Raw genomic sequence first — 27,862 nt, 5'->3', positions numbered from 1 at the left:
TTTCCCCGAAAAAAATTGTTAAACTATATAAAAATTTTACGACGTATTTTGCGTGACTTTTCTACCATGAAATCGAACGCACACCTTATCAAAATATATACGGTTCGATGCGAATGCGCATGGTTGACCCCTACAGGATATACATCGAAGCTTTGTAGGTTTTCGGGAGCTTTTTAGTAAGCCCAGAACCGAATTGCAGTACGTAGTGAGATTTAGCTGAGCTTTGATATTAGAAGAAACGCGTAGTCTGTTTTAGAATAACGTAAGTTTGATGTTTTCATGAATTAAAGTACGTGTTTTACACGGACCAATAACTGTTTCCAAAATTTTTAAAACAAATAAATTGTTAGACGAATTGAATTCGAAAAATAACATGATATAAATAGGGTGTAATGGAAAATATATTTTTTTATATTGAACTACGAATTTATTTTAATAAAAGTATCAAAATTTGTTATACAGTGTGAATCGTTGTTAAGGAACGATTTGCTTCAATAAATCACGTTATTCAATATAAAAACTGATAAGACTCTGATAAACGTGTTGGAATGGGGTTCATTCTATTTTTCAATTTTTTTTTTAATGATGAAAAAGAATCCTAACCTAACCTATGTTCCATTTTTTTATGAATGAGAGAGTATTAAAATGATGAAGCATTCGTAATCCATAGGCGTATCAATTCTTTTAGTAGACAGTTAAAATAGTCGTACTTCGAGTATTTTAGTTTGGAATAACATTTATACGAGGGTTGATAAGTTTTGAGATAGATAAATAAAAAGAAATATATGTATAATTTGATATGGGTTTATCGTTTTTCAAAATATGTTGAAGTTTTCATTCAAAAATCAACTCTATCACGTTTCGAATAGTTTTTCGTCTTATTTAAAGTGATCTGAATAAAAAAAATATAGCGGCAATTTTTTCGATTTAAATCACCTTTGAAAATTTGAAAATATGGGTCAAAGTATTCAAAAAATCACGTGGTATCAATAATTTTTTTACGTAGATTACGAAAATCATATCAGTTTTTGAGTTTGAGCGACGATTTCCGAGAAAATCCAATTTTTATGAACTTTAATTCGTTTATAGAATTTTTTTCAAAAAATTCATTTTTTAAAACATTTTTCCGGCCTTGAAAATCCACGCAAACATCGCGTTTCCAATCCACAAAAAAATTACATGCACGAGTTTTGTTTAACAGCTCCTGGACTATTTTATCGTTTCAAGAAAAGTAGCTCCGAGAATCACGTCGAAAATTATTTTTTTGATAAAATTAAATTACTTTTCGATATTATTTACAATCTTACAGGGTGTACACGAAATTATCCATTACAATAATATAGCGGCAATTTTTTCGATTTAAATCACCTTTGAAAATTTGAAAATATGGGTCAAAGTATTCAAAAAATCACGTGGTATCAATAATTTTTTTACGTAGATTACGAAAATCACATCAGTTTTTGAGTTTGAGCGACGATTTCCGAGAAAATCCAATTTTCATGAACTTTCATGTGTTTATCGAATTTTTTTTCAAAAAATTCATTTTTTAAAACATTTTTCCGGCCTTGAAAATCCACGCAAACATCGCGTTTCCAATCCATAAAAAAATTACTTGCACGAGTTTTGTTTAACAGCTCCTGGACTATTTTATCATCGTTTCAAGAAAAGTAGCTCCGAGAATCACGTCGAAAATTATTTTTTTGATAATATTAAATTACTTTTCGATATTATTTACAATCTTACAGGGTGTACGAAATTTTCCATTACAATAATATAGCGGCAATTTTTTCGATTTAAATCACCTTTGAAAATTTGAAAATATCGGTCAAAGTATTCAAAAAATGACGTGGTATCAATAATTTTTTTACGTAGATTACGAAAATCACATCAGTTTTTGAGTTTGAGCGACGATTGCCGATAAAATCCAATTTTCATGAACTCTAACTCATTTATAGAATTTTTTTTCAAAATCTAATTTTTCAAAACATTTTTCCGGCCTTGAAAACCCACGCAAACATCGCGTTTGCAATCCATAAAAAAATTACATGTACGATTTTTGTATAACAGCTCCTGGACTATTTTATCATCGTTTCAAAAAAAGTAGCTCCGAGAATCACGTCGAAAATTATTTTTTTGATAATATTAAATTACTTTTCGATATTATTTACAATCTTACAGGGTGTACACGAAATTATCCATTACAATAATATAGCGGCAATTTTTTCGATTTAAATCACCTTTGAAAATTTGAAAATATCGGTCAAAGTATTCAAAAAATCACGTGGTATCTTTTATTTTTTCACGCAGATTACGAAAATCATATCAGTTTTTGAGTTTGAGCGACAATTTCCGAGAAAATCCAATTTTCATGAACTTTCATGTGTTTATCGAATTTTTTTTCAAAAAATTCATTTTTTAAAACATTTTTCCGGCCTTGAAAATCCACGCAAACATCGCGTTTCCAATCCATAAAAAAATTACATGCACGAGTTTTGTTTAACAGCTCATGGACTATTTTATCATCGTTTCAAAAAAAGTAGCTCCGAGAATCACGTCGAAAATTATTTTTTTGACAATATTAAATCACTTTTCGATATTATTTACAATTTTACAGGGTGTACACGAAATTATCCATTACAATAATATAGCGGCAATTTTTTCGATTTAAATCACCTTTGAAAATTTGAAAATATGGGTCAAAGTATTCAAAAAATCACGTGGTATCAATAATTTTTTTACGTAGATTACGAAAATCACATCAGTTTTTGAGTTTGAGCGACGATTGCCGATAAAATCCAATTTTCATGAACTCTAACTCATTTATAGAATTTTTTTTCAAAATCTAATTTTTCAAAACATTTTTCCGGCCTTGAAAACCCACGCAAACATCGCGTTTGCAATCCATAAAAAAATTACATGTACGATTTTTGTATAACAGCTCCTGGACTATTTTATCATCGTTTCAAAAAAAGTAGCTCAGAGAATCACGTCGAAAATTATTTTTTTGACAATATTAAATCACTTTTTGATATTATTTACAATTTTACAGGGTGTACACGAAATTATCCATTACAATAATATAGCGGCAATTTTTTCGATTTAAATCACCTTTGAAAATTTGAAAATATGGGTCAAAGTATTCAAAAAATCACGTGGTATCAATAATTTTTTTACGTAGATTACGAAAATCATATCAGTTTTTGAGTTTGAGCGACGATTTCCGAGAAAATCCAATTTTTATGAACTTTAATTCGTTTATAGAATTTTTTTCAAAAAATTCATTTTTTAAAACATTTTTCCGGCCTTGAAAATCCACGCAAACATCGCGTTTCCAATCCACAAAAAAATTACATGCACGAGTTTTGTTTAACAGCTCCTGGACTATTTTATCGTTTCAAGAAAAGTAGCTCCGAGAATCACGTCGAAAATTATTTTTTTGATAAAATTAAATTACTTTTCGATATTATTTACAATCTTACAGGGTGTACACGAAATTATCCATTACAATAATATAGCGGCAATTTTTTCGATTTAAATCACCTTTGAAAATTTGAAAATATGGGTCAAAGTATTCAAAAAATCACGTGGTATCAATAATTTTTTTACGTAGATTACGAAAATCACATCAGTTTTTGAGTTTGAGCGACGATTTCCGAGAAAATCCAATTTTCATGAACTTTCATGTGTTTATCGAATTTTTTTTCAAAAAATTCATTTTTTAAAACATTTTTCCGGCCTTGAAAATCCACGCAAACATCGCGTTTCCAATCCATAAAAAAATTACTTGCACGAGTTTTGTTTAACAGCTCCTGGACTATTTTATCATCGTTTCAAGAAAAGTAGCTCCGAGAATCACGTCGAAAATTATTTTTTTGATAATATTAAATTACTTTTCGATATTATTTACAATCTTACAGGGTGTACGAAATTTTCCATTACAATAATATAGCGGCAATTTTTTCGATTTAAATCACCTTTGAAAATTTGAAAATATCGGTCAAAGTATTCAAAAAATGACGTGGTATCAATAATTTTTTTACGTAGATTACGAAAATCACATCAGTTTTTGAGTTTGAGCGACGATTGCCGATAAAATCCAATTTTCATGAACTCTAACTCATTTATAGAATTTTTTTTCAAAATCTAATTTTTCAAAACATTTTTCCGGCCTTGAAAACCCACGCAAACATCGCGTTTGCAATCCATAAAAAAATTACATGTACGATTTTTGTATAACAGCTCCTGGACTATTTTATCATCGTTTCAAAAAAAGTAGCTCCGAGAATCACGTCGAAAATTATTTTTTTGATAATATTAAATTACTTTTCGATATTATTTACAATCTTACAGGGTGTACACGAAATTATCCATTACAATAATATAGCGGCAATTTTTTCGATTTAAATCACCTTTGAAAATTTGAAAATATCGGTCAAAGTATTCAAAAAATCACGTGGTATCTTTTATTTTTTCACGCAGATTACGAAAATCATATCAGTTTTTGAGTTTGAGCGACAATTTCCGAGAAAATCCAATTTTCATGAACTTTCATGTGTTTATCGAATTTTTTTTCAAAAAATTCATTTTTTAAAACATTTTTCCGGCCTTGAAAATCCACGCAAACATCGCGTTTCCAATCCATAAAAAAATTACATGCACGAGTTTTGTTTAACAGCTCATGGACTATTTTATCATCGTTTCAAAAAAAGTAGCTCCGAGAATCACGTCGAAAATTATTTTTTTGACAATATTAAATCACTTTTCGATATTATTTACAATTTTACAGGGTGTACACGAAATTATCCATTACAATAATATAGCGGCAATTTTTTCGATTTAAATCACCTTTGAAAATTTGAAAATATGGGTCAAAGTATTCAAAAAATCACGTGGTATCAATAATTTTTTTACGTAGATTACGAAAATCACATCAGTTTTTGAGTTTGAGCGACGATTGCCGATAAAATCCAATTTTCATGAACTCTAACTCATTTATAGAATTTTTTTTCAAAATCTAATTTTTCAAAACATTTTTCCGGCCTTGAAAACCCACGCAAACATCGCGTTTGCAATCCATTAAAAATTACATGTACGATTTTTGTATAACAGCTCCTGGACTATTTTATCATCGTTTCAAAAAAAGTAGCTCAGAGAATCACGTCGAAAATTATTTTTTTGACAATATTAAATCACTTTTTGATATTATTTACAATTTTACAGGGTGTACACGAAATTATCCATTACAATAATATAGCGGCAATTTTTTCGATTTAAATCACCTTTGAAAATTTGAAAATATGGGTCAAAGTATTCAAAAAATCACGTGGTATCAATAATTTTTTTACGTAGATTACGAAAATCATATCAGTTTTTGAGTTTGAGCGACGATTTCCGAGAAAATCCAATTATTATGAACTTTAATTCGTTTATAGAATTTTTTTCAAAAAATTCATTTTTTAAAACATTTTTCCGGCCTTGAAAATCCACGCAAACATCGCTTTTCCAATCCATAAAAAAATTACTTGCACGAGTTTTGTTTAACAGCTCCTGGACTATTTTATCATCGTTTCAAGAAAAGTAGCTCCGAGAATCCCGTCGAAAATTATTTTTTTGATAAAATTAAATTACTTTTCGATATTATTTACAATCTTACAGGGTGTACACGAAATTATCCATTACAATAATATAGCGGCAATTTTTTCGATTTAAATCACCTTTGAAAATTTGAAAATATCGGTCAAAGTATTCAAAAAATCACGTGGTATCTTTTATTTTTTTACGTAGATTACGAAAATCATATCAGTTTTTGAGTGTGAGCGACAATTTCCGAGAAAATCCAATTTTCATGAACTTTCATGTGTTTATCGAATTTTTTTTCAAAAAATTCATTTTTTAAAACATTTTTCCGGCCTTGAAAATCCACGCAAACATCGCGTTTCCAATCCATAAAAAAATTACATGTACGATTTTTGTATAACAGCTCCTGGACTATTTTATCATCGTTTCAAGAAAAGTAGCTCCGAGAATCACGTCGAAAATTATTTTTTTGACAATATTAAATCACTTTTCGATATTATTTACAATCTTACAGGGTGTACACGAAATTATCCATTACAATAATGTAGCGGCAATTTTTTCGATTTAAATCACCTTTGAAAATTTGAAAATATGGGTCAAAGTATTCAAAAAATCACGTGGTATCAATAATTTTTTTACGTAGATTACGAAAATCACATCAGTTTTTGAGTTTGAGCGACGATTGCCGATAAAATCCAATTTTCATGAACTCTAACTCATTTATAGAATTTTTTTTCAAAATCTAATTTTTCAAAACATTTTTCCGGCCTTGAAAACCCACGCAAACATCGCGTTTGCAATCCATAAAAAAATTACATGTACGATTTTTGTATAACAGCTCCTGGACTATTTTATCATCGTTTCAAAAAAAGTAGCTCCGAGAATCACGTCGAAAATTATTTTTTTGACAATATTAAATCACTTTTCGATATTATTTACAATCGTACAGGGTGTACACGAAATTATCCATTACAATAATGTAGCGGCAATTTTTTCGATTTAAATCACCTTTGAAAATTTGAAAATATGGGTCAAAGTATTCAAAAAATCACGTGGTATCAATAATTTTTTTACGTAGATTACGAAAATCACATCAGTTTTTGAGTTTGAGCGACAATTTCCGAGAAAATCCAATTTTCATGAACTTTCATTCGTTTAGCGAATTTTTTTCGAAAAATTCATTTTTTAAAACATTTTTTCGGCCAGGAAATTGACAGCTCCTGGACTATAATCCGTTTCTGAGATATAATCGACACGACGACGAATTTTCTATTATTTCACCACTTTTTTATAAATTTTTTTATAAATTTTTAATAACAATAACAAATAATTTTTGATTCATTGTGGTCCAATTGAAATGATTAAATCGAGATAAATTTTCGAAAATTTGAAAAAAACGAATCGGGGTTATTTTCTAGTAGGTTTTTTCGTTTCCTGGGTGTTCGTTAACAAAAAAAAATCTATCAGCGGATATTGTTTATATGAAAATATTTCGTCACTTCCTTCCGAACGTCAACAATTTATAATAAAATATTTGGAAAAATGTTGAAAACAAGTATATGTAATTTATAATGTAAACTTGCTAAATAACATTTTAAACAACATTATTTTCTTTTGGATCGCTGCGATGATGTCAGCCTACAAATTTAGGTAAAATTTTATGTTGGTAATAAAGTTTGATACGAGGACCATTATAACAAGATGTAATTTTATAAATATCTCGAATTAATAGACGAAAATCTACTTTAAAATCTAATTAATCATCTGTTTTTATTTAAAACGAATTATATTTTATTAATTTATTGAAATTAAACATATTTTTCACAGGGGGGGCTAGTTAAAACGAAAAATTGTTTGGGGTGGGCTAAAAACGATAAAATTTATTTTCGATTTTTACTCCACACACAACTCATATACGAGGAGGGTTCCACAAGTACCTGGCACAACAAAAAAATGCGAAAATATTTTGGAAAATTATATTTTAACGTAATTTCGATTTAGCTCCCAGCATTTTCCAATAAATTCGATACTTACGATAAAAATCTTTGATTTTCAAAGCATTTTTTCAAATTTGGGAACAAAAAATAAACCGAGGGGGCTAAATCCAGCGAATATTGTGCAAGTTCAAACTTTAATTCATTAAATTCGGTCATTGCAGTAATCCATTTGGCGCACAGCTTTCTCATATCCAAATTTTTAATTAATATGCATATTGATTCGTGATTCGTATTCGAAACTGATACTGGATTGATTTTTTTGATCGCTTTAAATCGATCATTTGATTATTTTTATGCTTTATCGTATTTTTCCTTGATTATTTCAATGTTTGATCATTTCTATCTTCTTTTGAAAAGCCTACTATGTCTTTCAGTCGACGATCATCCAGATTTTCACCTCATTTGGTCGACCACCGGGTTGTTGGTCTCCTCAATTCGTACGGTCTCGTTTAAACGATGCTAACCTATATTTTACTTTACGAGCAATCTCACCCAGAGCAAAATTTAGTTCTGCTTTTATATTGGCGGGGAAAACGCCAAATATTGCATCACATAACGATGATAAATTTTTTCCAAACTTACGTACAACTTGGCGTCTTCAAATTTCCAAATTGGTATCTCAAATTGAACTCTATCGCACTAATGAATCGCCCTGTACATGGAAACGAGCGTTTCAGGTCTAGATCAGTAGTTGCCAAATGGTTTTTTCTTGTTAAACACTCTCGCTAGATATGGCAACATTGTAGTTGCAATATTTCGTTTAGAAACTTGAATTTTGCAAATTGAGAAGCAGCTACACACGAAGAATTTTTTTTAGTTTTTTGAACGGCGTGTATTTTGATCATTAGTTTACGAATCACCTATTAACACCTGATAAACAACCGCGTATATCCGTTAGGAAGATAAAAACCATTTCATAATCGATGAGATTTATGGATTATTGAAATTATTATAAATAGATGTATGGAGCTCCCCGCTGGGTAATCGCGAAATTAAAAAACAACCTGACAAATAACATATTACCGTCTCAAAATTTACTTTAAAGATAATTCTCAAACGCGAATCGATTTATTTATTGACACGCCGTAAATTCTAAATTAAAATTTATCTGGTGTTTCTAATCAGGTTAATAAATTTCGTACATTAGTCGTATACAATATGAGTAAGACATTATTTTTAAAAAAATGGGCCGAAATTGAAATCTGTATATATATATATATATACAGTACGTACCAATGAAAAAAAAAGCTGAAAGCTACAGTGTGAGCCAAAATAAGCTGCCACTTCTATAACAGACTTTAGTTTTCGAATTATAAGACTCCAAAGTTAAAATTTTGATAGTAATCAGTATGTTTATGATATACACTACAGGTCAAAAGTCTTTGCCCACCCCGTGATTCATTAAAATATGACAAAACTTAACAACTGTTGTCATATTGTCAAAACGGTGTGTTGCAAACCAAAAATGGTGACAGTTTTTTGTCTGATCGGTGTTTATGATTGTAGTTTAGTCCCAGTTAGCCCTTTTTTTCGCAAATACAGACTTGTGAGCTCTAAAACCAAGGAACTATCGGTTGAAACTCGTAAATTAATCGCAGGTCTTTGTAATCCATCCAAAAGTAACCAAAATTATGCATCTACCAGGAGATTATCCGCTGGAGGTGATCAGTAAAAGAGATCGACGACTCACGGGACCAAAGGTGGCAGCTCGAATCAATGAATTTAGGAATCTACCTTCGAGTACTTTAGTAGCGAAAAGGAGATTAAGAGAAACTGGTGTTTTTGGAAAAGTGGCAGTGAAGAAACTTCCTTTGGGACGTGGAAATCGAACGCTCAAAGAGTTTGAGGTTTTTGGATCTAAGAGGAGGTCAAAGGATGTTGAATTTATGTGTAAACCCATTTCTAAGGGCCTGAGATTTGGACGAAGGCCGTTTTTAGTATTAGAAACTGAAACTTTTCCATCAAACCCATTTGATTGATTCCCGCGCCGAATATAAACTGTTTCATTGACGCGACTACGATATAAATCGTCCTTGACGGCGGCGGCATCTCTACCCTTAAACTATTTACTTATTCAAATCAGAATAATCGATTGCAGTGAAAGTTAAATGAAAATTTATAGATTCACTAGTACCCCATAGTTTTTGTCTGCGCTCATAAACTACATTACAAAACATTCTGTTTGCTAATCGGGACTAAACTACAATCATGAACGCCGAAGAAACACTTGACGATTTCGAAAAATTAGCAAGGGCAAAAGAAAGTGAAACTGCTGAAAGCGAAAACGATAAAAGTGACGAAAACGCTGAAAAAATATATCCTTTGGATCCAAAATCTGGTGATTCCAGTGACGACGTGGACGCATTCATTAACGCGTCGCCTCAGGAAAAGGAACTGTACACTTTGTTGAAGTTGGAATCGGATCCACGGGAAAAAACGATGCTTGAGGAATTGACCGAAGTTGTGCACAACGACTATGCGGAAACCTTTGGTCCTGTCGCTCCTAAGGCCCATTTCGCACCAGTCTAGTCCAACAAAGAGAAAGTGTAAATCTGATTTCCAAGAGGAAACAGCTTCCGCGCTGTTGCAATAAGACTTTTGATGATTTAGTGACCAGTTTGGGGACGATCCTTATATGTATAGTATGGATGGCAAGATCAATCATTGGGCTCTACGTTGATGATGGGTTGGTTACAGTTTAGAGCTCATTTGGTGGAGAACTGACCTTGCAAGAGAATTATGTTCTTGCTACCTGGTGGGTACGGTCGACTTCGAGCTGGTGTACAGTTGTATCCTCGTTATGGTGTTCAGCTAGTGGGGTGATGGTGAAATATGCAGGTGCAGCTATAACTTGGTTAAGTCGTCGTCGAGAATTTGTTGCTGGGTTTACACGTGAAGCAAAAATTGTCGCAGCAAATCTTGGTTCAGAATATTTCCTGGTTGTTTAACGATCCGATGAGAATGACTGATATTAGATTAACTAGTCTCGATGGGAATGATTATGATAATGATAATTTTTGTTTCAGAAAAATGACCACTCCTTCAGAACAAGTAACGTCCAAGCGTTTAAATTTGGAAAAAGCCACGAATTTCATGAGGCAATTTCGCGATCCACAATCGAGAGAATTGAAAAAATTATCGGCCAATCAGTTTATGGAAGTTTGGAGTCATTACGATAAAGATGGTGGGTATTGCCTTGTCGAAAAATTTGACCTATGCAGGTGACCAAGGTGGCCAAGGAACGTTTCCAGTATTCCACCACCAATTTTCTTCATCTTCTCCTCTAGGATTCCTTAACCACTTCCGAGCGTCGTAGTATTGTGATTTCAGTTTTTCATTTTGTTTTTATCCGTTCTTTTCCTCAATTTTTCCGCTTTCTATCAAGTTATTTATCGTTGATTCCCCTTTCTATATGTACCTTACTCCTCCTCCATTTCCTCATCAATCATTCGTCTCTATGATTCTCGTATATGTTTTATTTTCATTTTCCCTATCGCTTCTTCCACTTCCTTCCTTCCTCTTCATGATTTTCTTTCTTGTCCTCTTCATAATTCCCTTCCATCCACGAATTCTTCTTTTCTTATCATGCAATATTATGTCATTTGGGTTTTTCTTTATATTGTTCCTTTTTTAACTCTTATTCTTTCAATTTCCTTTCTTTTTCTTGCTCCAGTGGCTCCGATTTTGATCCAAAAGCTTGTCCTCCAAATTATTTTCTACTTTCTTCAATTTTCCTTCTTTACTTAGTACCTTATCGTTTTGTATGCCTCTTTATTTCCTTCGTTGCCTTTCTTAACATCATTCTTTCGTTTTGTCTCTTTCTCTTCAACTATTTTTCTTATTTCTTCTCTCCACCATCTGATCTTGTCTTTCTTTCTTTTTATTGTTCCTCCGCGTCTCCATACGTTATTCCTTTCCAAGCTTCTTCTATGCACTAGCTCCGTTTTTATTGATTTCTAGAAAACCTTCGATCAGGTCAAGCTCCCGATTTTCTAAATTTTTCTAATTTTATTTTACTCGTATATGCGTTTTGTAATTTTTACAGGAAACGGTTACATCGAGGGCGTAGAATTGGATGGGTTTTTGAGAGAATTCGTATCAAGTGCCAATGTGTCAGACGTAGGACCAGAAGTAAGTTTTTTCTTTCATAATATCGACCTGGTGTCACTTTTTAAGCTCGAACCAAACAGTGTCATATGCTTTTTCTACGTACATCGTTCTGTTGCAGGTAGTTTCTGACGAAATGTTGGTAGAACTGAAATCGTGCTTTATGGAAGCGTACGACGACAATCAAGATGGAAAAATTGATATTAGAGAGGTGAGATGCGAGTTAGAGGAATGAAGTTTTGATAACTCTAATTGTACCGTATCCTATACACATCCTGTATATTGTTTTTTTTTTCAATTTTTCGATGTTTCAATGAAAAATAAATCCTCGAATTTTTCAATTTAATTATTGAAATTTTTTTCTCTCGAAGTTTATAAAAGTGTGATAAGCGCCCGTACTATTTTCAGCTTGCTCAACTTCTACCGATGGAGGAGAATTTCCTGCTATTGTTTCGGTTCGACAATCCCTTAGAATCGAGCGTCGAATTTATGAAGGTAGGTGGAATATCACTGTAAGTGTCGTAAGATTTTTTTGAATGTATCTAATATCAGTTTGGAGGCAACTCGTTGAAGATGTTGTCAATACCTCCAGGTGAGGCACTTTCTACTTAGTAACTAGAGAAAACTACACCGAATTTGAGGTTTTGGAAGAAAACAAACTCGATGAAGATAATGTCGTGAAGGTCTCCAGGTGAAACATCTGGGACTTTCTGTTAAATAACGGGAGGAAACTACAGAGGATTTGAGGTTTTGGAGGAAAACAAACTCGATGAAGATGATGTCGTGAAGGTCTTCAGGTGAAACACCTGGAAACTTTCTGTTAAATAACGGGAGGAAACTACAGAGGATTTGAGGTTTTGGAGGAAAACAAACTCGATGAAGATGATGTCGTGAAGGTCTCCATGTGAAACACCTGGGAACTTTCTGATAAATAACGTAAGGAAGCTACATTGGATATGAGGTTTTGGAGGAAACCAAACTCGATGAAGATGATGTCGTGAGGGTCTCCAGGTGAAACATCTGGGACTTTCTGTTAAATAACGGGAGGAAACTACAGAGGATTTGAGGTTTTGGAGGAAAACAAACTCGATGAAGATGATGTCGTGAAGGTCTTCAGGTGAAACACCTGGGAACTTCCTGTTAAATAACGGGAGGAAACTACAGAGGATATGAGGTTTTGGAGGAAAACAAACTCGATGAAGATGATGTCGTGAAGGTCTCCATGTGAAACACCTGGGAACTTTCTGATAAATAACGTAAGGAAGCTACATTGGATATGAGGTTTTGGAGGAAACCAAACTCGATGAAGATGATGTCGTGAGGGTCTCCAGGTGAAACATCTGGGACTTTCTGTTAAATAACGGGAGGAAACTACAGTGGATTTGAGGTTTTGGATGAAAACAAAGTCGATGAAGATGATATCGTGAAGGTCTCCAAGTGAAACACCTGGGAACTTTCTGATAAATAACGAAGGAGGCTACATTGGATATGAGGTTTGAAGGAAAGCAAACTCGATGAAGATGATGTCGTGAAGGTCTTCTGGTGAAACACCTGGGAACTTCCTGTTAAATAACGGGAGGAAACTACATTGGATATGAGGTTTTGGAGGAAAACAAACTCGATGAAGATGATGTCGTGAAGGTCTTCATGTGAAACACCTGGAAACTTTCTGTTAAATAACGGGAGGAAACTACAGAGGATATGAGGTTTGGAGGAAAACAAACTCGATGAAGATGATGTCGTGAGGGTCTTCAGGTGAAACACCTGGGAACTTTCTGATAAATAACGCAAGGAAGCTACATTGGATATGAGGTTTTGGAGGAAAACAAACTCGATGAAGATGATGTCGTGAAGGTCTCCATGTGAAACACCTGGGAACTTTCTGTTAAATAACGGGAGGAAGCTACATTGGATTTGAGGTTTTGGAGGAAAACAAACTCGATGAAGATGATGTCGTGAGGGTCTCCAGGTGAAACACCTGGGAAGTTTCTGATAAATAACGTAAGGAAGCTACATTGAATTTGAGGTTTTGGAGGAAAACAAACTCGATGAAGATGATGTCGTGAAGGTCTTCAGGTGAAACACCTGGGAACCTTGTGTAAATAACTGGAGGAAGCTACAGTGGATTTGAGGTTTTGAAGGAAACCAAACTCGATGAAGATGATGTCGTGAAGGTCTTCAGGTGAAACACCTGGAAACTTTCTGTTAAATAACGCAAGGAAGATACAGTGGATTTGAGGTTTTGGAGGAAAACAAACTCGATGAAGATGATGTCGTGAAGGTCTTCAGGTGAAACACCTGGAAACTTTCTGTTAAATAACGCAAGGAAGCTACAGTGGATTTGAGGTTTTGGAGGAAAACAAACTCGATGAAGATGATGTCGTGAAGGTCTCCAGGTGAAACATCTGGGACTTTCTGTTAAATAACGGGAGGAAACTACAGAGGATTTGTGTTTGGAGTGAAAAAATTCGTAGTAGATGCTGGTGGAGAGATGTTAAGGTTAGTTTCTTACGAAAATTCTGTCCGGTAGTGGGATGAGGATAAAGTCGATTTGGTGTTTGGAATCAAGCAAATTTGATGAAGATGTTGATTTAGAGAAAAAAAAATTACTTCTAGAGCCATCAAGACAGTTGGAGGAACAAGAATTAGAATCCGGAAGCTGCAAAAATAGTTTTAGGCATAGTAATTGTCTGAAGCTGAAGAGATCTCCAGGTGAGACACCTCCAAAACTGATCAGAACGAGAGGAAACCACAGTAAATTTAACGTTCGGAAACACTGCGTGAAGATGCTGCTGTGAAATTATTTAGGTTTTGGTCAGTATCGAAAGGAATATACAGTAGATTTAATATTTGGAGGTGGATAAACTCGGTGAAGACGCTGTTGTGGAGGTCCTCAGAGCAGGTTCTGGTCAGTAACGAAAAGAAACTACAATATAGTAGGCAAACCAACCAAGATGCTGCTGCAAAGATCTTCAAGTTAGACACCCACGAAGGTCGTAGTCTGTAACGAAAGGACAATATAGTGGCCTTAAGGTTTGAACCCCGTGGAGATGTTTATAGCAACATCTTGACGTTTCAAGGGGAATATATCTCGACAAAATGGTACCGGAAACCAGCTTTGTCTATAAATACGATATTTTTGGAATAATTACGTATGGATATTGAATGGAAAAGCCTTTAATATCCTTCAAATACAATTTTTTTTATATAATTCAAAGTACTTGGGTGTAACGAAATATATTTGTTCGGAGACTGATTTAAAGGGACGTTTTTCTGTCTCAGTGCACCTTTGGCCACGGTATTAATCCCCAACTGCTCTAATCCGATTCGTGAGGGGATGAAAATGATATATGACAGACGACTACGAAAATAAACCCGAAAATTCGTAATACGGATAAATAAGGCGCATTTATTCGGGTCATTAAGTGGGATGAGTGAAATTTATTACATTTCGCGATAAATTTACGCGGTTTTATATACGGGGTGTTTGAGAAAAGTAATCTTCAACGTAAATCGTTATTTCGCTTCAATTACAAATCCAAAATCCGTTTTGGGGGCTCTCGCATCTACGATATCAGTCGAAGAATTCAGAATATGGTTTATGGAGGGAAAATTTGACATAATACAGGAAGTTATAGCTCTTGATAACAAGATAGGAGCTCTAAGCTCGGAATCTGACGTCTAGTTATTCTGGATCGGGCATTTCTGGACCAAAACTCGAGATCTCCAAAAGTCTGGGAGACATATTTTTGAAAGTTACTTCGTCGCAATGATAATTTTTCGTACTATATATATTGAAAATCATTTTTTTGTGTATACAGATTTGGAGGGAATACGATTCTGACGGAAGCGGATACATCGAGGCGGACGAACTCAAAGTACGTATCTAAAGTTTTTTTTTTTTTGTTAAGAATTTATGAATTTGGTATATTTGCGAGTTTTCCTCGACAGAATTTCCTACGAGATCTCCTGAAAGAGGCCAAAAGAAACGACGTTTCAGAAGATAAATTGATCGAATACACCGATACAATGGTGAGTTAAAATTTATTGGATACGACAAAAAAATACTTTTTTTTATTTATTTTCATCATTTAGTCTTCGCGCTAATGTCCAGCAAAGACATGGCAACATTGCCGGAATAAATAATCGCTTGATTAATTAACGCACTTAATTAGATGCAAAATGTTTAATTAATAACAATATTTGTTTTATTTTAATAGTATGTTACAATCCAAAGAGAAAATTCTCTTAATGGAGCCGCGATTTGATTGTAAACGCAAGTGTTTAATCACCGCGCGGGGCTCGATACGATTCATTTTGATACTGATTTGTGACTAAAGAAAAATTCGATATTTTTATCAAATATATTATTATAATTATGATACTTTTTTTTAATTTTCAGTTGCAAATTTTCGACTTCAATAAAGATGGACGGCTCCAGTTGTCGGAAATGGCAAAGTAAATATGAATTTGCTTTTGTACTTGAATTTTTTTTATAGTTGTTTGTCTGAACAGTACAATATTTTTGTTTGGATTATTTGGGAACCTTCTATGTCACCTCGAAAGGCTTTAGATCAATCTAGATCACTTTTGGAATTTTTTGGATAAGTCTAGATCATTTTGAAACACTTTAGACCGTTTTAGAAAATTTGGGATTGTTCTAGATCATTACGGATCGCTTTTGCAACCTTCTGAACTATTCTAGATAATTTTGAAACACTTTAAACTATTCCAGATCCCCTTTAGAACCTTTTGGATCTTTCTAAACAGTTTCAAAAGACTTTAGATAATTTCAGAACATTTTGGATCACTTCAAGACAATTCTAGATCGCATTTGGAATCTTTTGGATCATTTTAGATCGTTCCGAAACAGTTTAGATTATAATAGATCACTTTTGTAACTTTTTGGATCGTTCTAGATCATTTAAAAATACTTTTGACCATTTTGGATTACTTTTGGAACATTTTGGATCGTTCTAGATCATTTCGAAAAACTTTAGACCAGTCCAAATTGTTTGTAGAACCTTTTGGATAATTCTAGATCGTTTCGAAAAACTTTAGACCATTCTAGAGCACATTTGGAACCTTTTGGATTATTTTGGATCGTTTTGAAATACTCTAGACCATTCTAGAACATTTTAGATTGTTTCGAAACACTACGTAGACCAATATCAATTGCTTTTGGAACATTTTGGATCGTTCTAGATCATTTCGAAAAACTTTAGACCAGTCCAAATTGTTTGTAGAACCTTTTGGATAATTCTAGATCGTTACGAAAAACTTTAGACCATTCTAGAGCACATTTGGAACCTTTTGGATTATTTTGGATCGTTTTGAAATACTCTAGACCATTCTAGAACATTTTAGATTGTTTCGAAACACTACGTAGACCAATATCAATTGCTTTTGGAACATTTTGGATCGTTCTAGATCATTTCGAAAAACTTTAGACCAGTCCAAATTGTTTGTAGAACCTTTTGGATAATTCTAGATCGTTACGAAAAACTTTAGACCATTCTAGAGCACATTTGGAACCTTTTGGATTATTTTGGATCGTTTTTAAATACTATAGACCATTCTAGAACATTTTAGATTGTTTCGAAACACTACGTAGACCAATATCAATTGCTTTTGGAACATTTTGGATCGTTCTAGATCATTTCGAAAAACTTTAGACCAGTCCAAATTGTTTGTAGAACCTTTTGGATAATTCTAGATCGTTACGAAAAACTTTAGACCATTCTAGAGTACATTTGGAACATTTTGGATCGTTCTAGATACTTTCGAAATACTTTAGACCATGCTTAGATTATTTTTGGGATATTTTGAAGAACTCTTCATCATCTCGAAACACTTCAGATTATTCTTGAATCTTTTGGATAATTTTAGGTCGTTTTGGGAACATCTTGGATCCTTCTAAATCATTTCGAAACAGTTTAGACCATTCTACATCTCTTTCAAACTTTTTACTTACTTCTAGATTACGTTTATTTAATTATTTCAGGTTGCTTCCTGTCAAGGAGAACTTCCTTTGCAGACAGGTATTCAAGGTGGGTATGGAAAATATTTTTCAAGTCCTTTAAATCAATATATTCTTGAGGGGTGAAAAATAGGTTGGGATTGGTCCCGACGCAGGAAAAATTTTTCTCTGCAGGGGTGGGAGAATTGTCAAGAGACGTTTTCTATGGATGTAGACAATGGTTGTCAAATTATGGCTACAATAGATAGTTTTAAAGGGGCGTTTTTCGAAAAATATTAACAAGAAAAAATTACATATATTATTTTGTTTCACCCTGTAGATATTCTAATAAATAAATATTAGCAAACTTCTAAACGTTTTCATGTATTTCAATGATTATTGGAATTTTATGAATACAAGATATTTTTACAGGGTGATCCTTCCAAAAAAAATGCAATTATTATTTTGTATTACCCTGTATTGATATTTATACAAAGTGCTGTAACGTTTATATTAGATTAAAAACACACCACTGATTATCATTAAAAAAAAACTGTTGCTGCTGCAAATGGATTATTTCACAGGGTGTTCATTTCAAGGATACCGAGGAAAACATTCTTATTTTCGTTTTGATTCACCCTGTATTTTGAATTGGTACAAATTATAACAGAAAATATGTTTCATACGAATTTGGAACAATAATTTAAAACTAAACCTGGAATAGATCATTTTATAGGGTGATCCTTTCAAAAATAATGAAGTAAGAACTATTTTTTCGTTTTGATCCACCCTGTATTAAATTTAAAAGAAATATGATAGCGATAAAGATTTTACATACGAATTTAAACAATAGATAACAACTACACCGGCAATAGATCCCTTTACAGGGTGATTCTTTAAAAAATAACGAGAAAAAATCGTCTTTTACTTTTGACTCGCCCTGTATTAGATTAAAAAAATATTTAAATTAAATTTAATCGATTATTTTCATAAGCTTCAACAATCTATTGAAAATTATGCTTCAATATGTTACAGAGTGATTCGTTCAGAAATATGGAATATATATATATTACTATACAGGGTGTTATGTTAAAATCTTGAGAAAATTTTGTTAATTTCACTCACCCTATTTACAATCAAATTCATTTTTTAAAAGTAACGAATGAAAAACGAACTTTTCGTTTCTGTATGTCGATTTTTATTTTCGAAAAATTGGGGTCGATGAACTCCTCAATTTTTCTTTCGATTTTAACCTTTAGGACAATTATCAAATTTAAATAATTATACAGGGTGTTATTATAATCAAATGTTAAGGTTCAATGAAAATACTAATTATTTTTTAATATACTTAGCGATTAAAAAATACCAAAAACTTCTCGTTGCTTTTATACTTTCGATATTTTTTTATTATTATTATCAAAAAAATTTTTTTAATACAATATTTACCACAAAAAAACACAAGTAGTTTTCGAAACATAATGCAACTCTTTTTTAGCATAAACTGTGGCTATTTATCTCCATCTATCGCATTTTATTAGAAACATACAACTCGTTAATTTTAAAATGTATCACCCTATATATTTTTACAACAACTTATATCAAAATGTGGGTCATGTGATACCTCATTTGAAAGGTTCTTAAATATTCTATCCAATGGTGGTATAGTACAATGATAATTTCTTAATTTATAGTTCAAGAAACTCTACACTGAAAAAAGTGTTGCGCATTTTCAAAATTGAAATTTTGGCTGATTCTATAAACAAATATTTCAAGATAAAAGTGGACAAGTTATTAAATAGGTGGATTTCTAATATATATATATATATATATATATATATATATATATATATATATATATATATATATATATATATATATATATATATATATAGGGTGATACGTTTTCTAATTGTCTAAAAACGTTTAGGATTTGAATTGATTTGCAACTTTTTGATCTTCAAATGCAAGGTAACTATCAAATATGGTACGTCACAAACAAATTGATCCATTAAGACCAATAATACAAGATACAGTCCGGAAAAGAAGACCCAAACCATCCTAAAGTACTACTACAGCCACCCAAGAACCAAACAACAAAAGACTGGAACCAACTGTCTCATCAGGACATTCCCAAGATCAACCTATAGGTCCATAGCCCAAGAGGAGAAGATGTAGACCAAGAAAACGCCTCAATGGCGCGCAATTACTAAGAGAGAGTTTGCAGGAGTCTGCAACGATTTTCATCACGTTCATGGTCTCCAGGTGTGGAGATATGGAACATATTGAATGTTGGTGGTCCTCTCAGTCCGTTGCAGTAAATCTCCTGCTGGATTCAAAGCAATACATCAGAAAATTCTGCTTGTTAACTAATGAGGATACTCAGATCAAGTTCTAGTTGACTTACCAGTATGAGCGTTAGATTTGGCCATAGATTGAACCCATTAAGGAATTATTTGATTCTACTTAAGCATTTAACAGCGTTTGGCGTACCATTTGGCCACTTCATCTAGGTCTTGGTCCTTTAGAAACTCGATCAGGCGTTTTATCTTGAACCTTAAAGGCTTGGTTCCGCTGATGGATAGAGAGCGTTTCATGGTACTAATCATCGCTTCAATAAAATCCAACTGTTCTTCAGTCAAGCCGATGTCGGGTTGTCCGCTGGTTGTACAGGGTGATTGATTAGATTTAAGGGTTTAAATTTCGACTTTTAAACAACGTCTCGCAAGGCGGGCTCAACCATGGGCATCACGGATGATCCCACTCACACGAGTGCGGTTTAAATACCTGTACGAACCCCAAAACCTGCCTAACGACTTCAAAAGAGCTTGATCGGCTTCTCAAAGGTCATCGGACGTCGAATGGGGCGCGACGGGCCTATCTGAAGGCCTACGTGCTCAACTATGAACTGAAAGGACTAAAAAGAACAATTTTAACATCTAATCACGTAATTATAAGTTATGGTTAATTATTTTCCAAATCAATTCAAATCCGATTTTTTTTTTGTAACTATACACTTAACTAAAACTTTTGCACGGCTTCATCTGTCTGTATTGTGGGCATAATATTTCAGGAAGGCATAGAAGTAAGTATTATATTCTTATAAATGCTTCCACGTGTAGTTTTCCAATATTTTTCCAAAAATGGCATGACTAAATGTATAATGCAGGTCGTCGAATAGCGGAAATGTACAGTAAACAACTTTTCCAGGTTCGCATTACAATTTTTTATTTCCAGAATCGGTGAATCATTCGAAAGTATAGATAAACAACATTACATGTGAGATTGATTTATTTATTGAATAATACTGACGAAAATATTAATATTAACTATCAATAAGTCGATTTAGAGCATAGAGAGAAGCCAAATAGTTGAAAAGAGACAGCAATATATATTAAAAGATGCTCAAAAAATGATTTTAACTTTTTATTTTTGAGTTTGAGTTACAATAAAACTTCGAAATATCAAATTTATTTTTGTATTTAGTTTTACTGAAATTTCCTTCGCTCGTTATATAATTTTACAATTTTCCCTATTTGATTACCTGGGATTATAACTAGATAACATACGAGGGTGATCCTAGGAGAACCTGGCCCGTCAAAGAGTGGTATTTTTCAAGCAGCTACCGCCATCTCTAGGTCGGATCAGGACCATCCACGTAGTTGTTTTTATGTGCTCGTTTTGCGTTAAGACATTACTCTCATATCGAGGCATATCAAAATATAGAGTGGCCACCACTTTAAGTACGAGGTGTATCCGAAAAGTAAGTTAAATTTTTTTAAACATCGGCAGCGTTGCGTTCGCAGAAGCCGATTGGTTCTCATATCTCAGGAACGGATTACTGTTTCAGAGAAAAAAATTGGTATCGAGAACCTCGAAAATCGAATTGTTCAATAAATTCTGCGCATTTTTTATTATACAAAGTTTAATGTATCTTTTCGAAAAATTCCGATTTTTCTAAACTGAATATTGTTTCTCGTGACTCACCCTGTATAATATTTTTCATCTCGTTTCTTCAGCACAGCTTTCAATTGATGATTTTTATTTTTTTTTCTCGCAGGGAGCCACGAAACTCACCCGAATCGATATCGAAAAAGTTTTTGCACTCTACGATAGGGTGAGTTCTAATTTTCGTATAAATTATACGAGGTGATTCGTAATTAAGTAGTTTTTGAAATAAAACACGATTAAATGTGTATTTTATATTATTTTCACATCACCGGTTAAAAATTTTTGCCCACCCTATAGTTTACGCGATAGAAAACAATTAAAAAATAAAAAATCTTTCGTTTCATTCGTTTTTCAGGATATCCAAACATACGAAGTCGAAGGACACTGTTTTCTGACATCCCTGTCTAATTTGTCCCACAATAACTCGATAGGGTTGAGATCGGGTGGCTGTGAGGGCCGAGAAATAATTATTTTCGGTTTGTAAGACCCAGTTTCGATTTTCGTTGGGTGGGTCGGGCAAAAACTTGTGACCGGTAGTGTATATTATCTATCGAATCAATAATGGGTTTATTCTAACTTTCCAGGATAATAATGGGACTATAGAAAATGAGGAACTGCGCGGATTTCTCAAAGATCTTCTGGAACTAGTTAAAAAGGTAATTGGGTTTGCCGGATTAGTTTCGACGAGACTTTTACAAATATCGCTCGTTTCGTATTAAAATTTTGATGACACAATTACTTTGGTTTAGGATTACGACGCTCAAGATCTACAGGAATTCGAGGAAACCATACTACGAGGTGTTGATTACAGCCAAGATGGGAAAGTGAACAAAAAGGAATTAACGATGATTCTTTTGGCGATTGCTAAACATAACCAAGAAGAAGAATCGACATCTACATCCTCCAAATAAATAAGGAGTTATTTGATTCACGTTTTCGAATTAATATAATTTTTGCCAATGTGTAATGTTGATCAAGTAGCATAAAGTTCTTTTGGCGTTTAGGGTACGCGAAAATTAATAAATTTTGAGATTTTTTAAACAAATAATTGAAATTTAACAGGAAATTTCGTAAATTTGTACTTTTTTCTGTGAGAACGTACGCTCCAAATTAACCTTCGAATATATTAATTAAAGTTCCAATTATTTTTATCGTAAAAACTACGAAAAAATCGTCGAAATAAAAACGTTACTCTAAACGACAATAGGAAAAAAAATATATTGTATATTTAGGGTTATACATGTGACACCAATTTCAAGACTAATGATTTTATCGTGAAAAAAAAACTTAATCAATTTGTCTGCTTTGCATATCGTAAATCTAATAAAAAAAATAATATATTTTAAAAATATTTTACTCGAAGAACACTTGTGGAAACAAATAATGGAATTTTATGCACATAACTCAAAACCAATAATTAAAAACGCTTCTTAACTTGTTCAAATATTCATAATACACCCTGTATATTGGTATAATTCGTATTATTAAGCGGTATCGATTAGAAAAATCGATTCTATTGCAGATGAATATGAAGTAGATTGTCTAAAAGAAGAAATCGATTATAAAAATCGATTCTATCGAAAGATCGTAGATGAATATGAAGTAGATTCACTAAAAGAAGAAATCGATTACAAAAATCGATACTCTCAATCAATTGTAGATGAATATGAATTACAAAAATCGATAATTTCAATCAATTGTAGATGAATATGAAGTAGATTCGTTAAAAAAAGAAGAATAGACTGTCGATTCACTAAGAGAAGAAATCGATTACAAAAATCGATACTTTCAATCAATTATAGATGAATATGAAGTAGATTCGTTAAAAAAAGAAGAATAGACAGTCGATTCACTAAGAGAAGAAATCGATTACAAAAATCGATACTTTCAATCAATTGTAGATGAATATGAAGTAGATTCGTTAAAAAAAGAAGAATAGACAGTCGATTCACTAAGAGAAGAAATCGATTACAAAAATCGATACTTTCAATCAATTGTAGATGAATATGAAGTAGATTCGTTAAAAAAAGAAGAATAGACAGTCGATTCACTAAGAGAAGAAATCGATTACAAAAATCGATACTTTCAATCAATTGTAGATGAATATGAAGTAGATTCGTTAAAAAAAGAAGAATAGACAGTCGATTCACTAAGAGAAGAAATCGATTACAAAAATCGATACTTTCAATCAATTGTAGATGAATATGAAGTAGATTCGTTAAAAAAAGAAGAATAGACAGTCGAATCACTAAGAGAAGAAATCGATTACAAAAATCGATACTTTCAATCAATTGTAGATGAATATGAATTACAAAAATCGATACTTTCAATCAATTACAGATGAATATGAAGTAGATTCGTTAAAAAAAGAAGAATAGACAGTCGATTCACTAAGAGAAGAAATCGATTACAAAAATCGATACTTTCAATCAATTGTAGATGAATATGAAGTAGATTCGTTAAAAAAAGAAGAATAGACAGTCGATTCACTAAGAGAAGAAATCGATTACAAAAATCGATACTTTCAATCAATTGTAGATGAATATGAAGTAGATTCGTTAAAAAAAGAAGAATAGACAGTCGATTCACTAAGAGAAGAAATCGATTACAAAAATGGATACTTTCAATCAATTATAGATGAATATGAAGTAGATTCGTTAAAAAAAGAAGAATAGACAGTCGAATCACTAAGAGAAGAAATCGATTTCAAAAATCGATACTTTCAATCAATTGTAGATGAATATGAATTACAAAAATCGATACTTTCAATCAATTACAGATGAATATGAAGTAGATTCGTTAAAAAAAGAAGAATAGACAGTCGATTTACTAAGAGAAGAAATCGATTACAAAAATGGATACTTTCAATCAATTATAGATGAATATGAAGTAGATTCGTTAAAAAAAGAAGAATAGACAGTCGAATCACTAAGAGAAGAAATCGATTTCAAAAATCGATACTTTCAATCAATTGTAGATGAATATGAATTACAAAAATCGATACTTTCAATCAATTACAGATGAATATGAAGTAGATTCGTTAAAAAAAGATGAATAGACAGTCGATTCACTAAGAGAAGAAATCGATTACAAAAATCGATACTCTCAATCAATTGTAGATGAATATGAATTACAAAAATCGATAATTTCAATCAATTGTAGATGAATATGAAGTAGATTCGTTAAAAAAAGAAAAATAGACAGTCGATTCACTGAGAGAAGAAATCGATTACAAAAATCGATACTTTCAATCAATTATAGATGAATATGAAGTAGATTCGTTAAAAAAAGAAGAATAGACAGTCGAATCACTAAGAGAAGAAATCGATTACAAAAATCGATACTTTCAATCAATTGTAGATGAATATGAAGTAGATTCGTTAAAAAAAGAAGAATAGACAGTCGATTCACTAAGAGAAGAAATCGATTACAAAAATCGATACTTTCAATCAATTGTAGATGAATATGAAGTAGATTCGTTAAAAAAAGAAGAATAGACAGTCGATTCACTAAGAGAAGAAATCGATTACAAAAATCGATACTTTCAATCAATTGTAGATGAATATGAATTACAAAAATCGATACTTTCAATCAATTGTAGATGAATATGAAGTAGATTCGTTAAAAAAAGAAGAATAGACAGTCGATTCACTAAGAGAAGAAATCGATTACAAAAATCGATACTCGTCATAAAGTATCAATCGAAAAACGCTGTACAACAACTTATGCGGGATTTTAGCTGCCTCTAAGGCCTGTTGGGACTTGTTCTGGTTCTAATTCCTTTCGGTCGCCATCTCCATTTACACTTGTAGCATTGAGGATGTCTTCATCTGAAACTGTAGCTGCGGTAGTAACTTCTTCATCGACGGTTTCATAATCCTGCAGCATTTGAGTTTCACGACCACTGGGAAGCTCTAGTTGTAGAGCCCAAACCGCTAAGTCTTAAGTAGGTAGTGACCTTAAAATGGCCATCTGATTCGACGAATTTCATTAAAAGCCTTCTTCAGTGTGACACTTTGAAGAATTTGTTGGAGGATTCTTGCGGTGTTGGTTGGTAAGCATGTTGTCGAGATCAGTCATCGCAGGATGTGCAGGATGCATGTTTAACAAATTATCGTGTAATTTCCTCATTGGTCGACCTTAGCTCGACCTCTACAGCTTGTCAGGTGATGAATATTTCTACCAGGTGTTGTTTTAGACCTTTTGGGCTGACTACTTTTGGTCTATCTTCTTTTTTTGTCCAAAATAGTGGTTCGATGAATATTTTAGCAAGTTAACCTCGTACAGGGTGGTCTTTGAATGATTTATAAGAATATTTGTGAGATACAAGCCGTTAAAGAGGTGGAGGAAAATCAATTTGTAGGTTATGTGTTTTGTAAAGTTTATTTAAAGTACATCCTGTATAATATATACACTAATCAATATTTCTGAAGACTGTTTACTACATATCGTATCTAATAAATGTCACGGCAAGCTACACTGAGAAAAAAAAAGTGAGAGTTGTTTCCGCAAATGTGTCTTTACATGGATAAAGTGGAATTTTCAGAAATTATCAAAAATGGCTAGAAAATCACGTTTTTTCGTGCGTATTTTGAAAAATTTCTGAAGATTTTCGAATTTTCTCGATCCATAAATAAAGCTACTTTTAACGCGTGTTGTGGAAAATTTTCTATCGTGGAAACGCGGTTGAGCTTCTCGCAATCATTACTAATACGGAATATCTTTGAAATTTCCATGGAAAACGGTGGTTTTCACGATTTGAACGCTAGCTGGAGCTGGAAATATTGAAGATATAACACGAATATTTGTGTATAGATAAGATTTTACTATTTATATCGTTAATATCTTACGAAAATTTTATTTTTTGAAGATAGTTTTGTTAAATCGTGCAGAGAATATTTCCCGTTCGTTTTTCAATAATCGAGTCTCAATTTGAATAGAAAATTTTGTACTGATTGTAGGGAAAGTTTCAATAGTCGCAAGACCGGTGTAAAATTGAGTCCGAATTTGTTCTTTGTGAGCTCAATTTATTAACTGAAACGGTCAAAAATGAAGTAGAACATTAAGTGACTCAGATGAAGAAACATAAGGACGAAAAAGCTTGCAAAATATATTTCTTAAACATTTTGTCAGGTCCTCCTTGTATGTTTGATCTTTTTTTAAATACAGAATTTTATCCTTATCATTTCCTCCCTTTCTCATAACATTTTTGACTATTTTACTGCTTTTAAGATATATTTTGAGCATTTTCTTGCCCCCCCGGATTGTTTTTGACTAATTTCTGGTCTTTTCGTAATATATTTTTGTAAAATTTTCTTGCCTCTCACCATTTTATTGACCTTGACTTTTTACGGAGATTTTCTACTATTTTAGAAGCTTTCTAGATTTTATTTTCTACTATTTTCATGGCTCCAACATTTTTTCAACTATTTTTTTGCCTTTTAATGATATATTTTTACTATTTTCGTGCTTCCAGGACTCATTTTTCAATATTTTCTTGCTTTTGTATATTTCTTAAGAATTTTCTTGCTTGCCATGATTTTATTGCCCCTTTTCTTACCTTTTTATTATATATCTGACTATTTACTTGCCTCCAACACATCTTTAACTATTTTCTTGCCTTTTAATGATATAGTTTGACTTTTTTCTTGCCTTTTAATAATATATTTTGACTATTTTCGTGCTTCCAGGACTCATTTTTCAATATTTTCTTGCTTTTGTATATTTCTTAAGAATTTTCTTGCTTGCCATGATTTTATTGCCCCTTTTCTTACCTTTTTATTATATATCTGACTATTTACTTGCCTCCAACACATCTTTAACTATTTTCTTGCCTTTTAATGATATAGTTTGACTTTTTTCTTGCCTTTTAATAATATATTTTGACTATTTTCGTGCTTCCAGGACTCATTTTTCAATATTTTCTTGCTTTTGTATATTTCTTAAGAATTTTCTTGCTTGCCATGATTTTATTGCCCCTTTTCTTACCTTTTTATTATATATCTGACTATTTACTTGCCTCCAACACATCTTTAACTATTTTCTTGCCTTTTAATGATATAGTTTGACTTTTTTCTTGCCTTTTAATAATATATTTTGACTATTTTCGTGCTTCCAGGACTCATTTTTAAATATTTTCTTGCTTTTGTATATTTATTTATGATATTTCTGATTATTTACTTGCATCCAACACTTTAACTATTTTTTTGCCTTTTAATGATATATTTTGACTTTTTTCTTGCCTTTTAATGATATATTTTTACTATTTTCGTGC

At 32.4% G+C, this 27,862-nt stretch overlaps 1 protein-coding gene across 1 annotated transcript; it reads left to right on the top strand.

The window, feature by feature from the left end:
- Window positions 1–175: 175 nt before the first annotated feature.
- On the top strand, window positions 176–27,862 carry LOC130442892 (calbindin-32). The gene is made up of 12 exons (XM_056777288.1): window positions 176–262; window positions 10,601–10,758; window positions 11,620–11,705; window positions 11,803–11,892; window positions 12,090–12,176; window positions 15,503–15,559; window positions 15,633–15,713; window positions 16,084–16,139; window positions 17,686–17,731; window positions 21,698–21,754; window positions 22,173–22,244; window positions 22,338–27,862. Exons 2-12 carry the CDS (start codon window positions 10,605–10,607, stop codon window positions 22,497–22,499), a joined length of 948 nt encoding a protein of 315 aa, XP_056633266.1. The 5' UTR covers window positions 176–262; window positions 10,601–10,604; the 3' UTR covers window positions 22,500–27,862.

This window comes from Diorhabda sublineata, chromosome 4 (genome assembly GCF_026230105.1).
Source record: "Diorhabda sublineata isolate icDioSubl1.1 chromosome 4, icDioSubl1.1, whole genome shotgun sequence".
NCBI classification, from domain to species: domain Eukaryota; kingdom Metazoa; phylum Arthropoda; class Insecta; order Coleoptera; family Chrysomelidae; genus Diorhabda; species Diorhabda sublineata.
The sequence above is the reverse complement of the archived record's forward strand: the minus strand, read 5'-3'. Positions and strand labels throughout refer to the sequence as shown.

Coding starts and splice junctions, on each gene's coding strand:
- LOC130442892 (XM_056777288.1), top strand. CDS start 10,605: ATGACCACTCCTTCAGAACAAGTAACGTCCAAGCGTTTAAATTTGGAA. Junction 11,893..12,089: donor GAAAAATTGATATTAGAGAG/GTGAGATGCGAG, acceptor TACTATTTTCAG/CTTGCTCAACTTCTACCGAT. Junction 21,755..22,172: donor TTTTTGCACTCTACGATAGG/GTGAGTTCTAAT, acceptor CTAACTTTCCAG/GATAATAATGGGACTATAGA.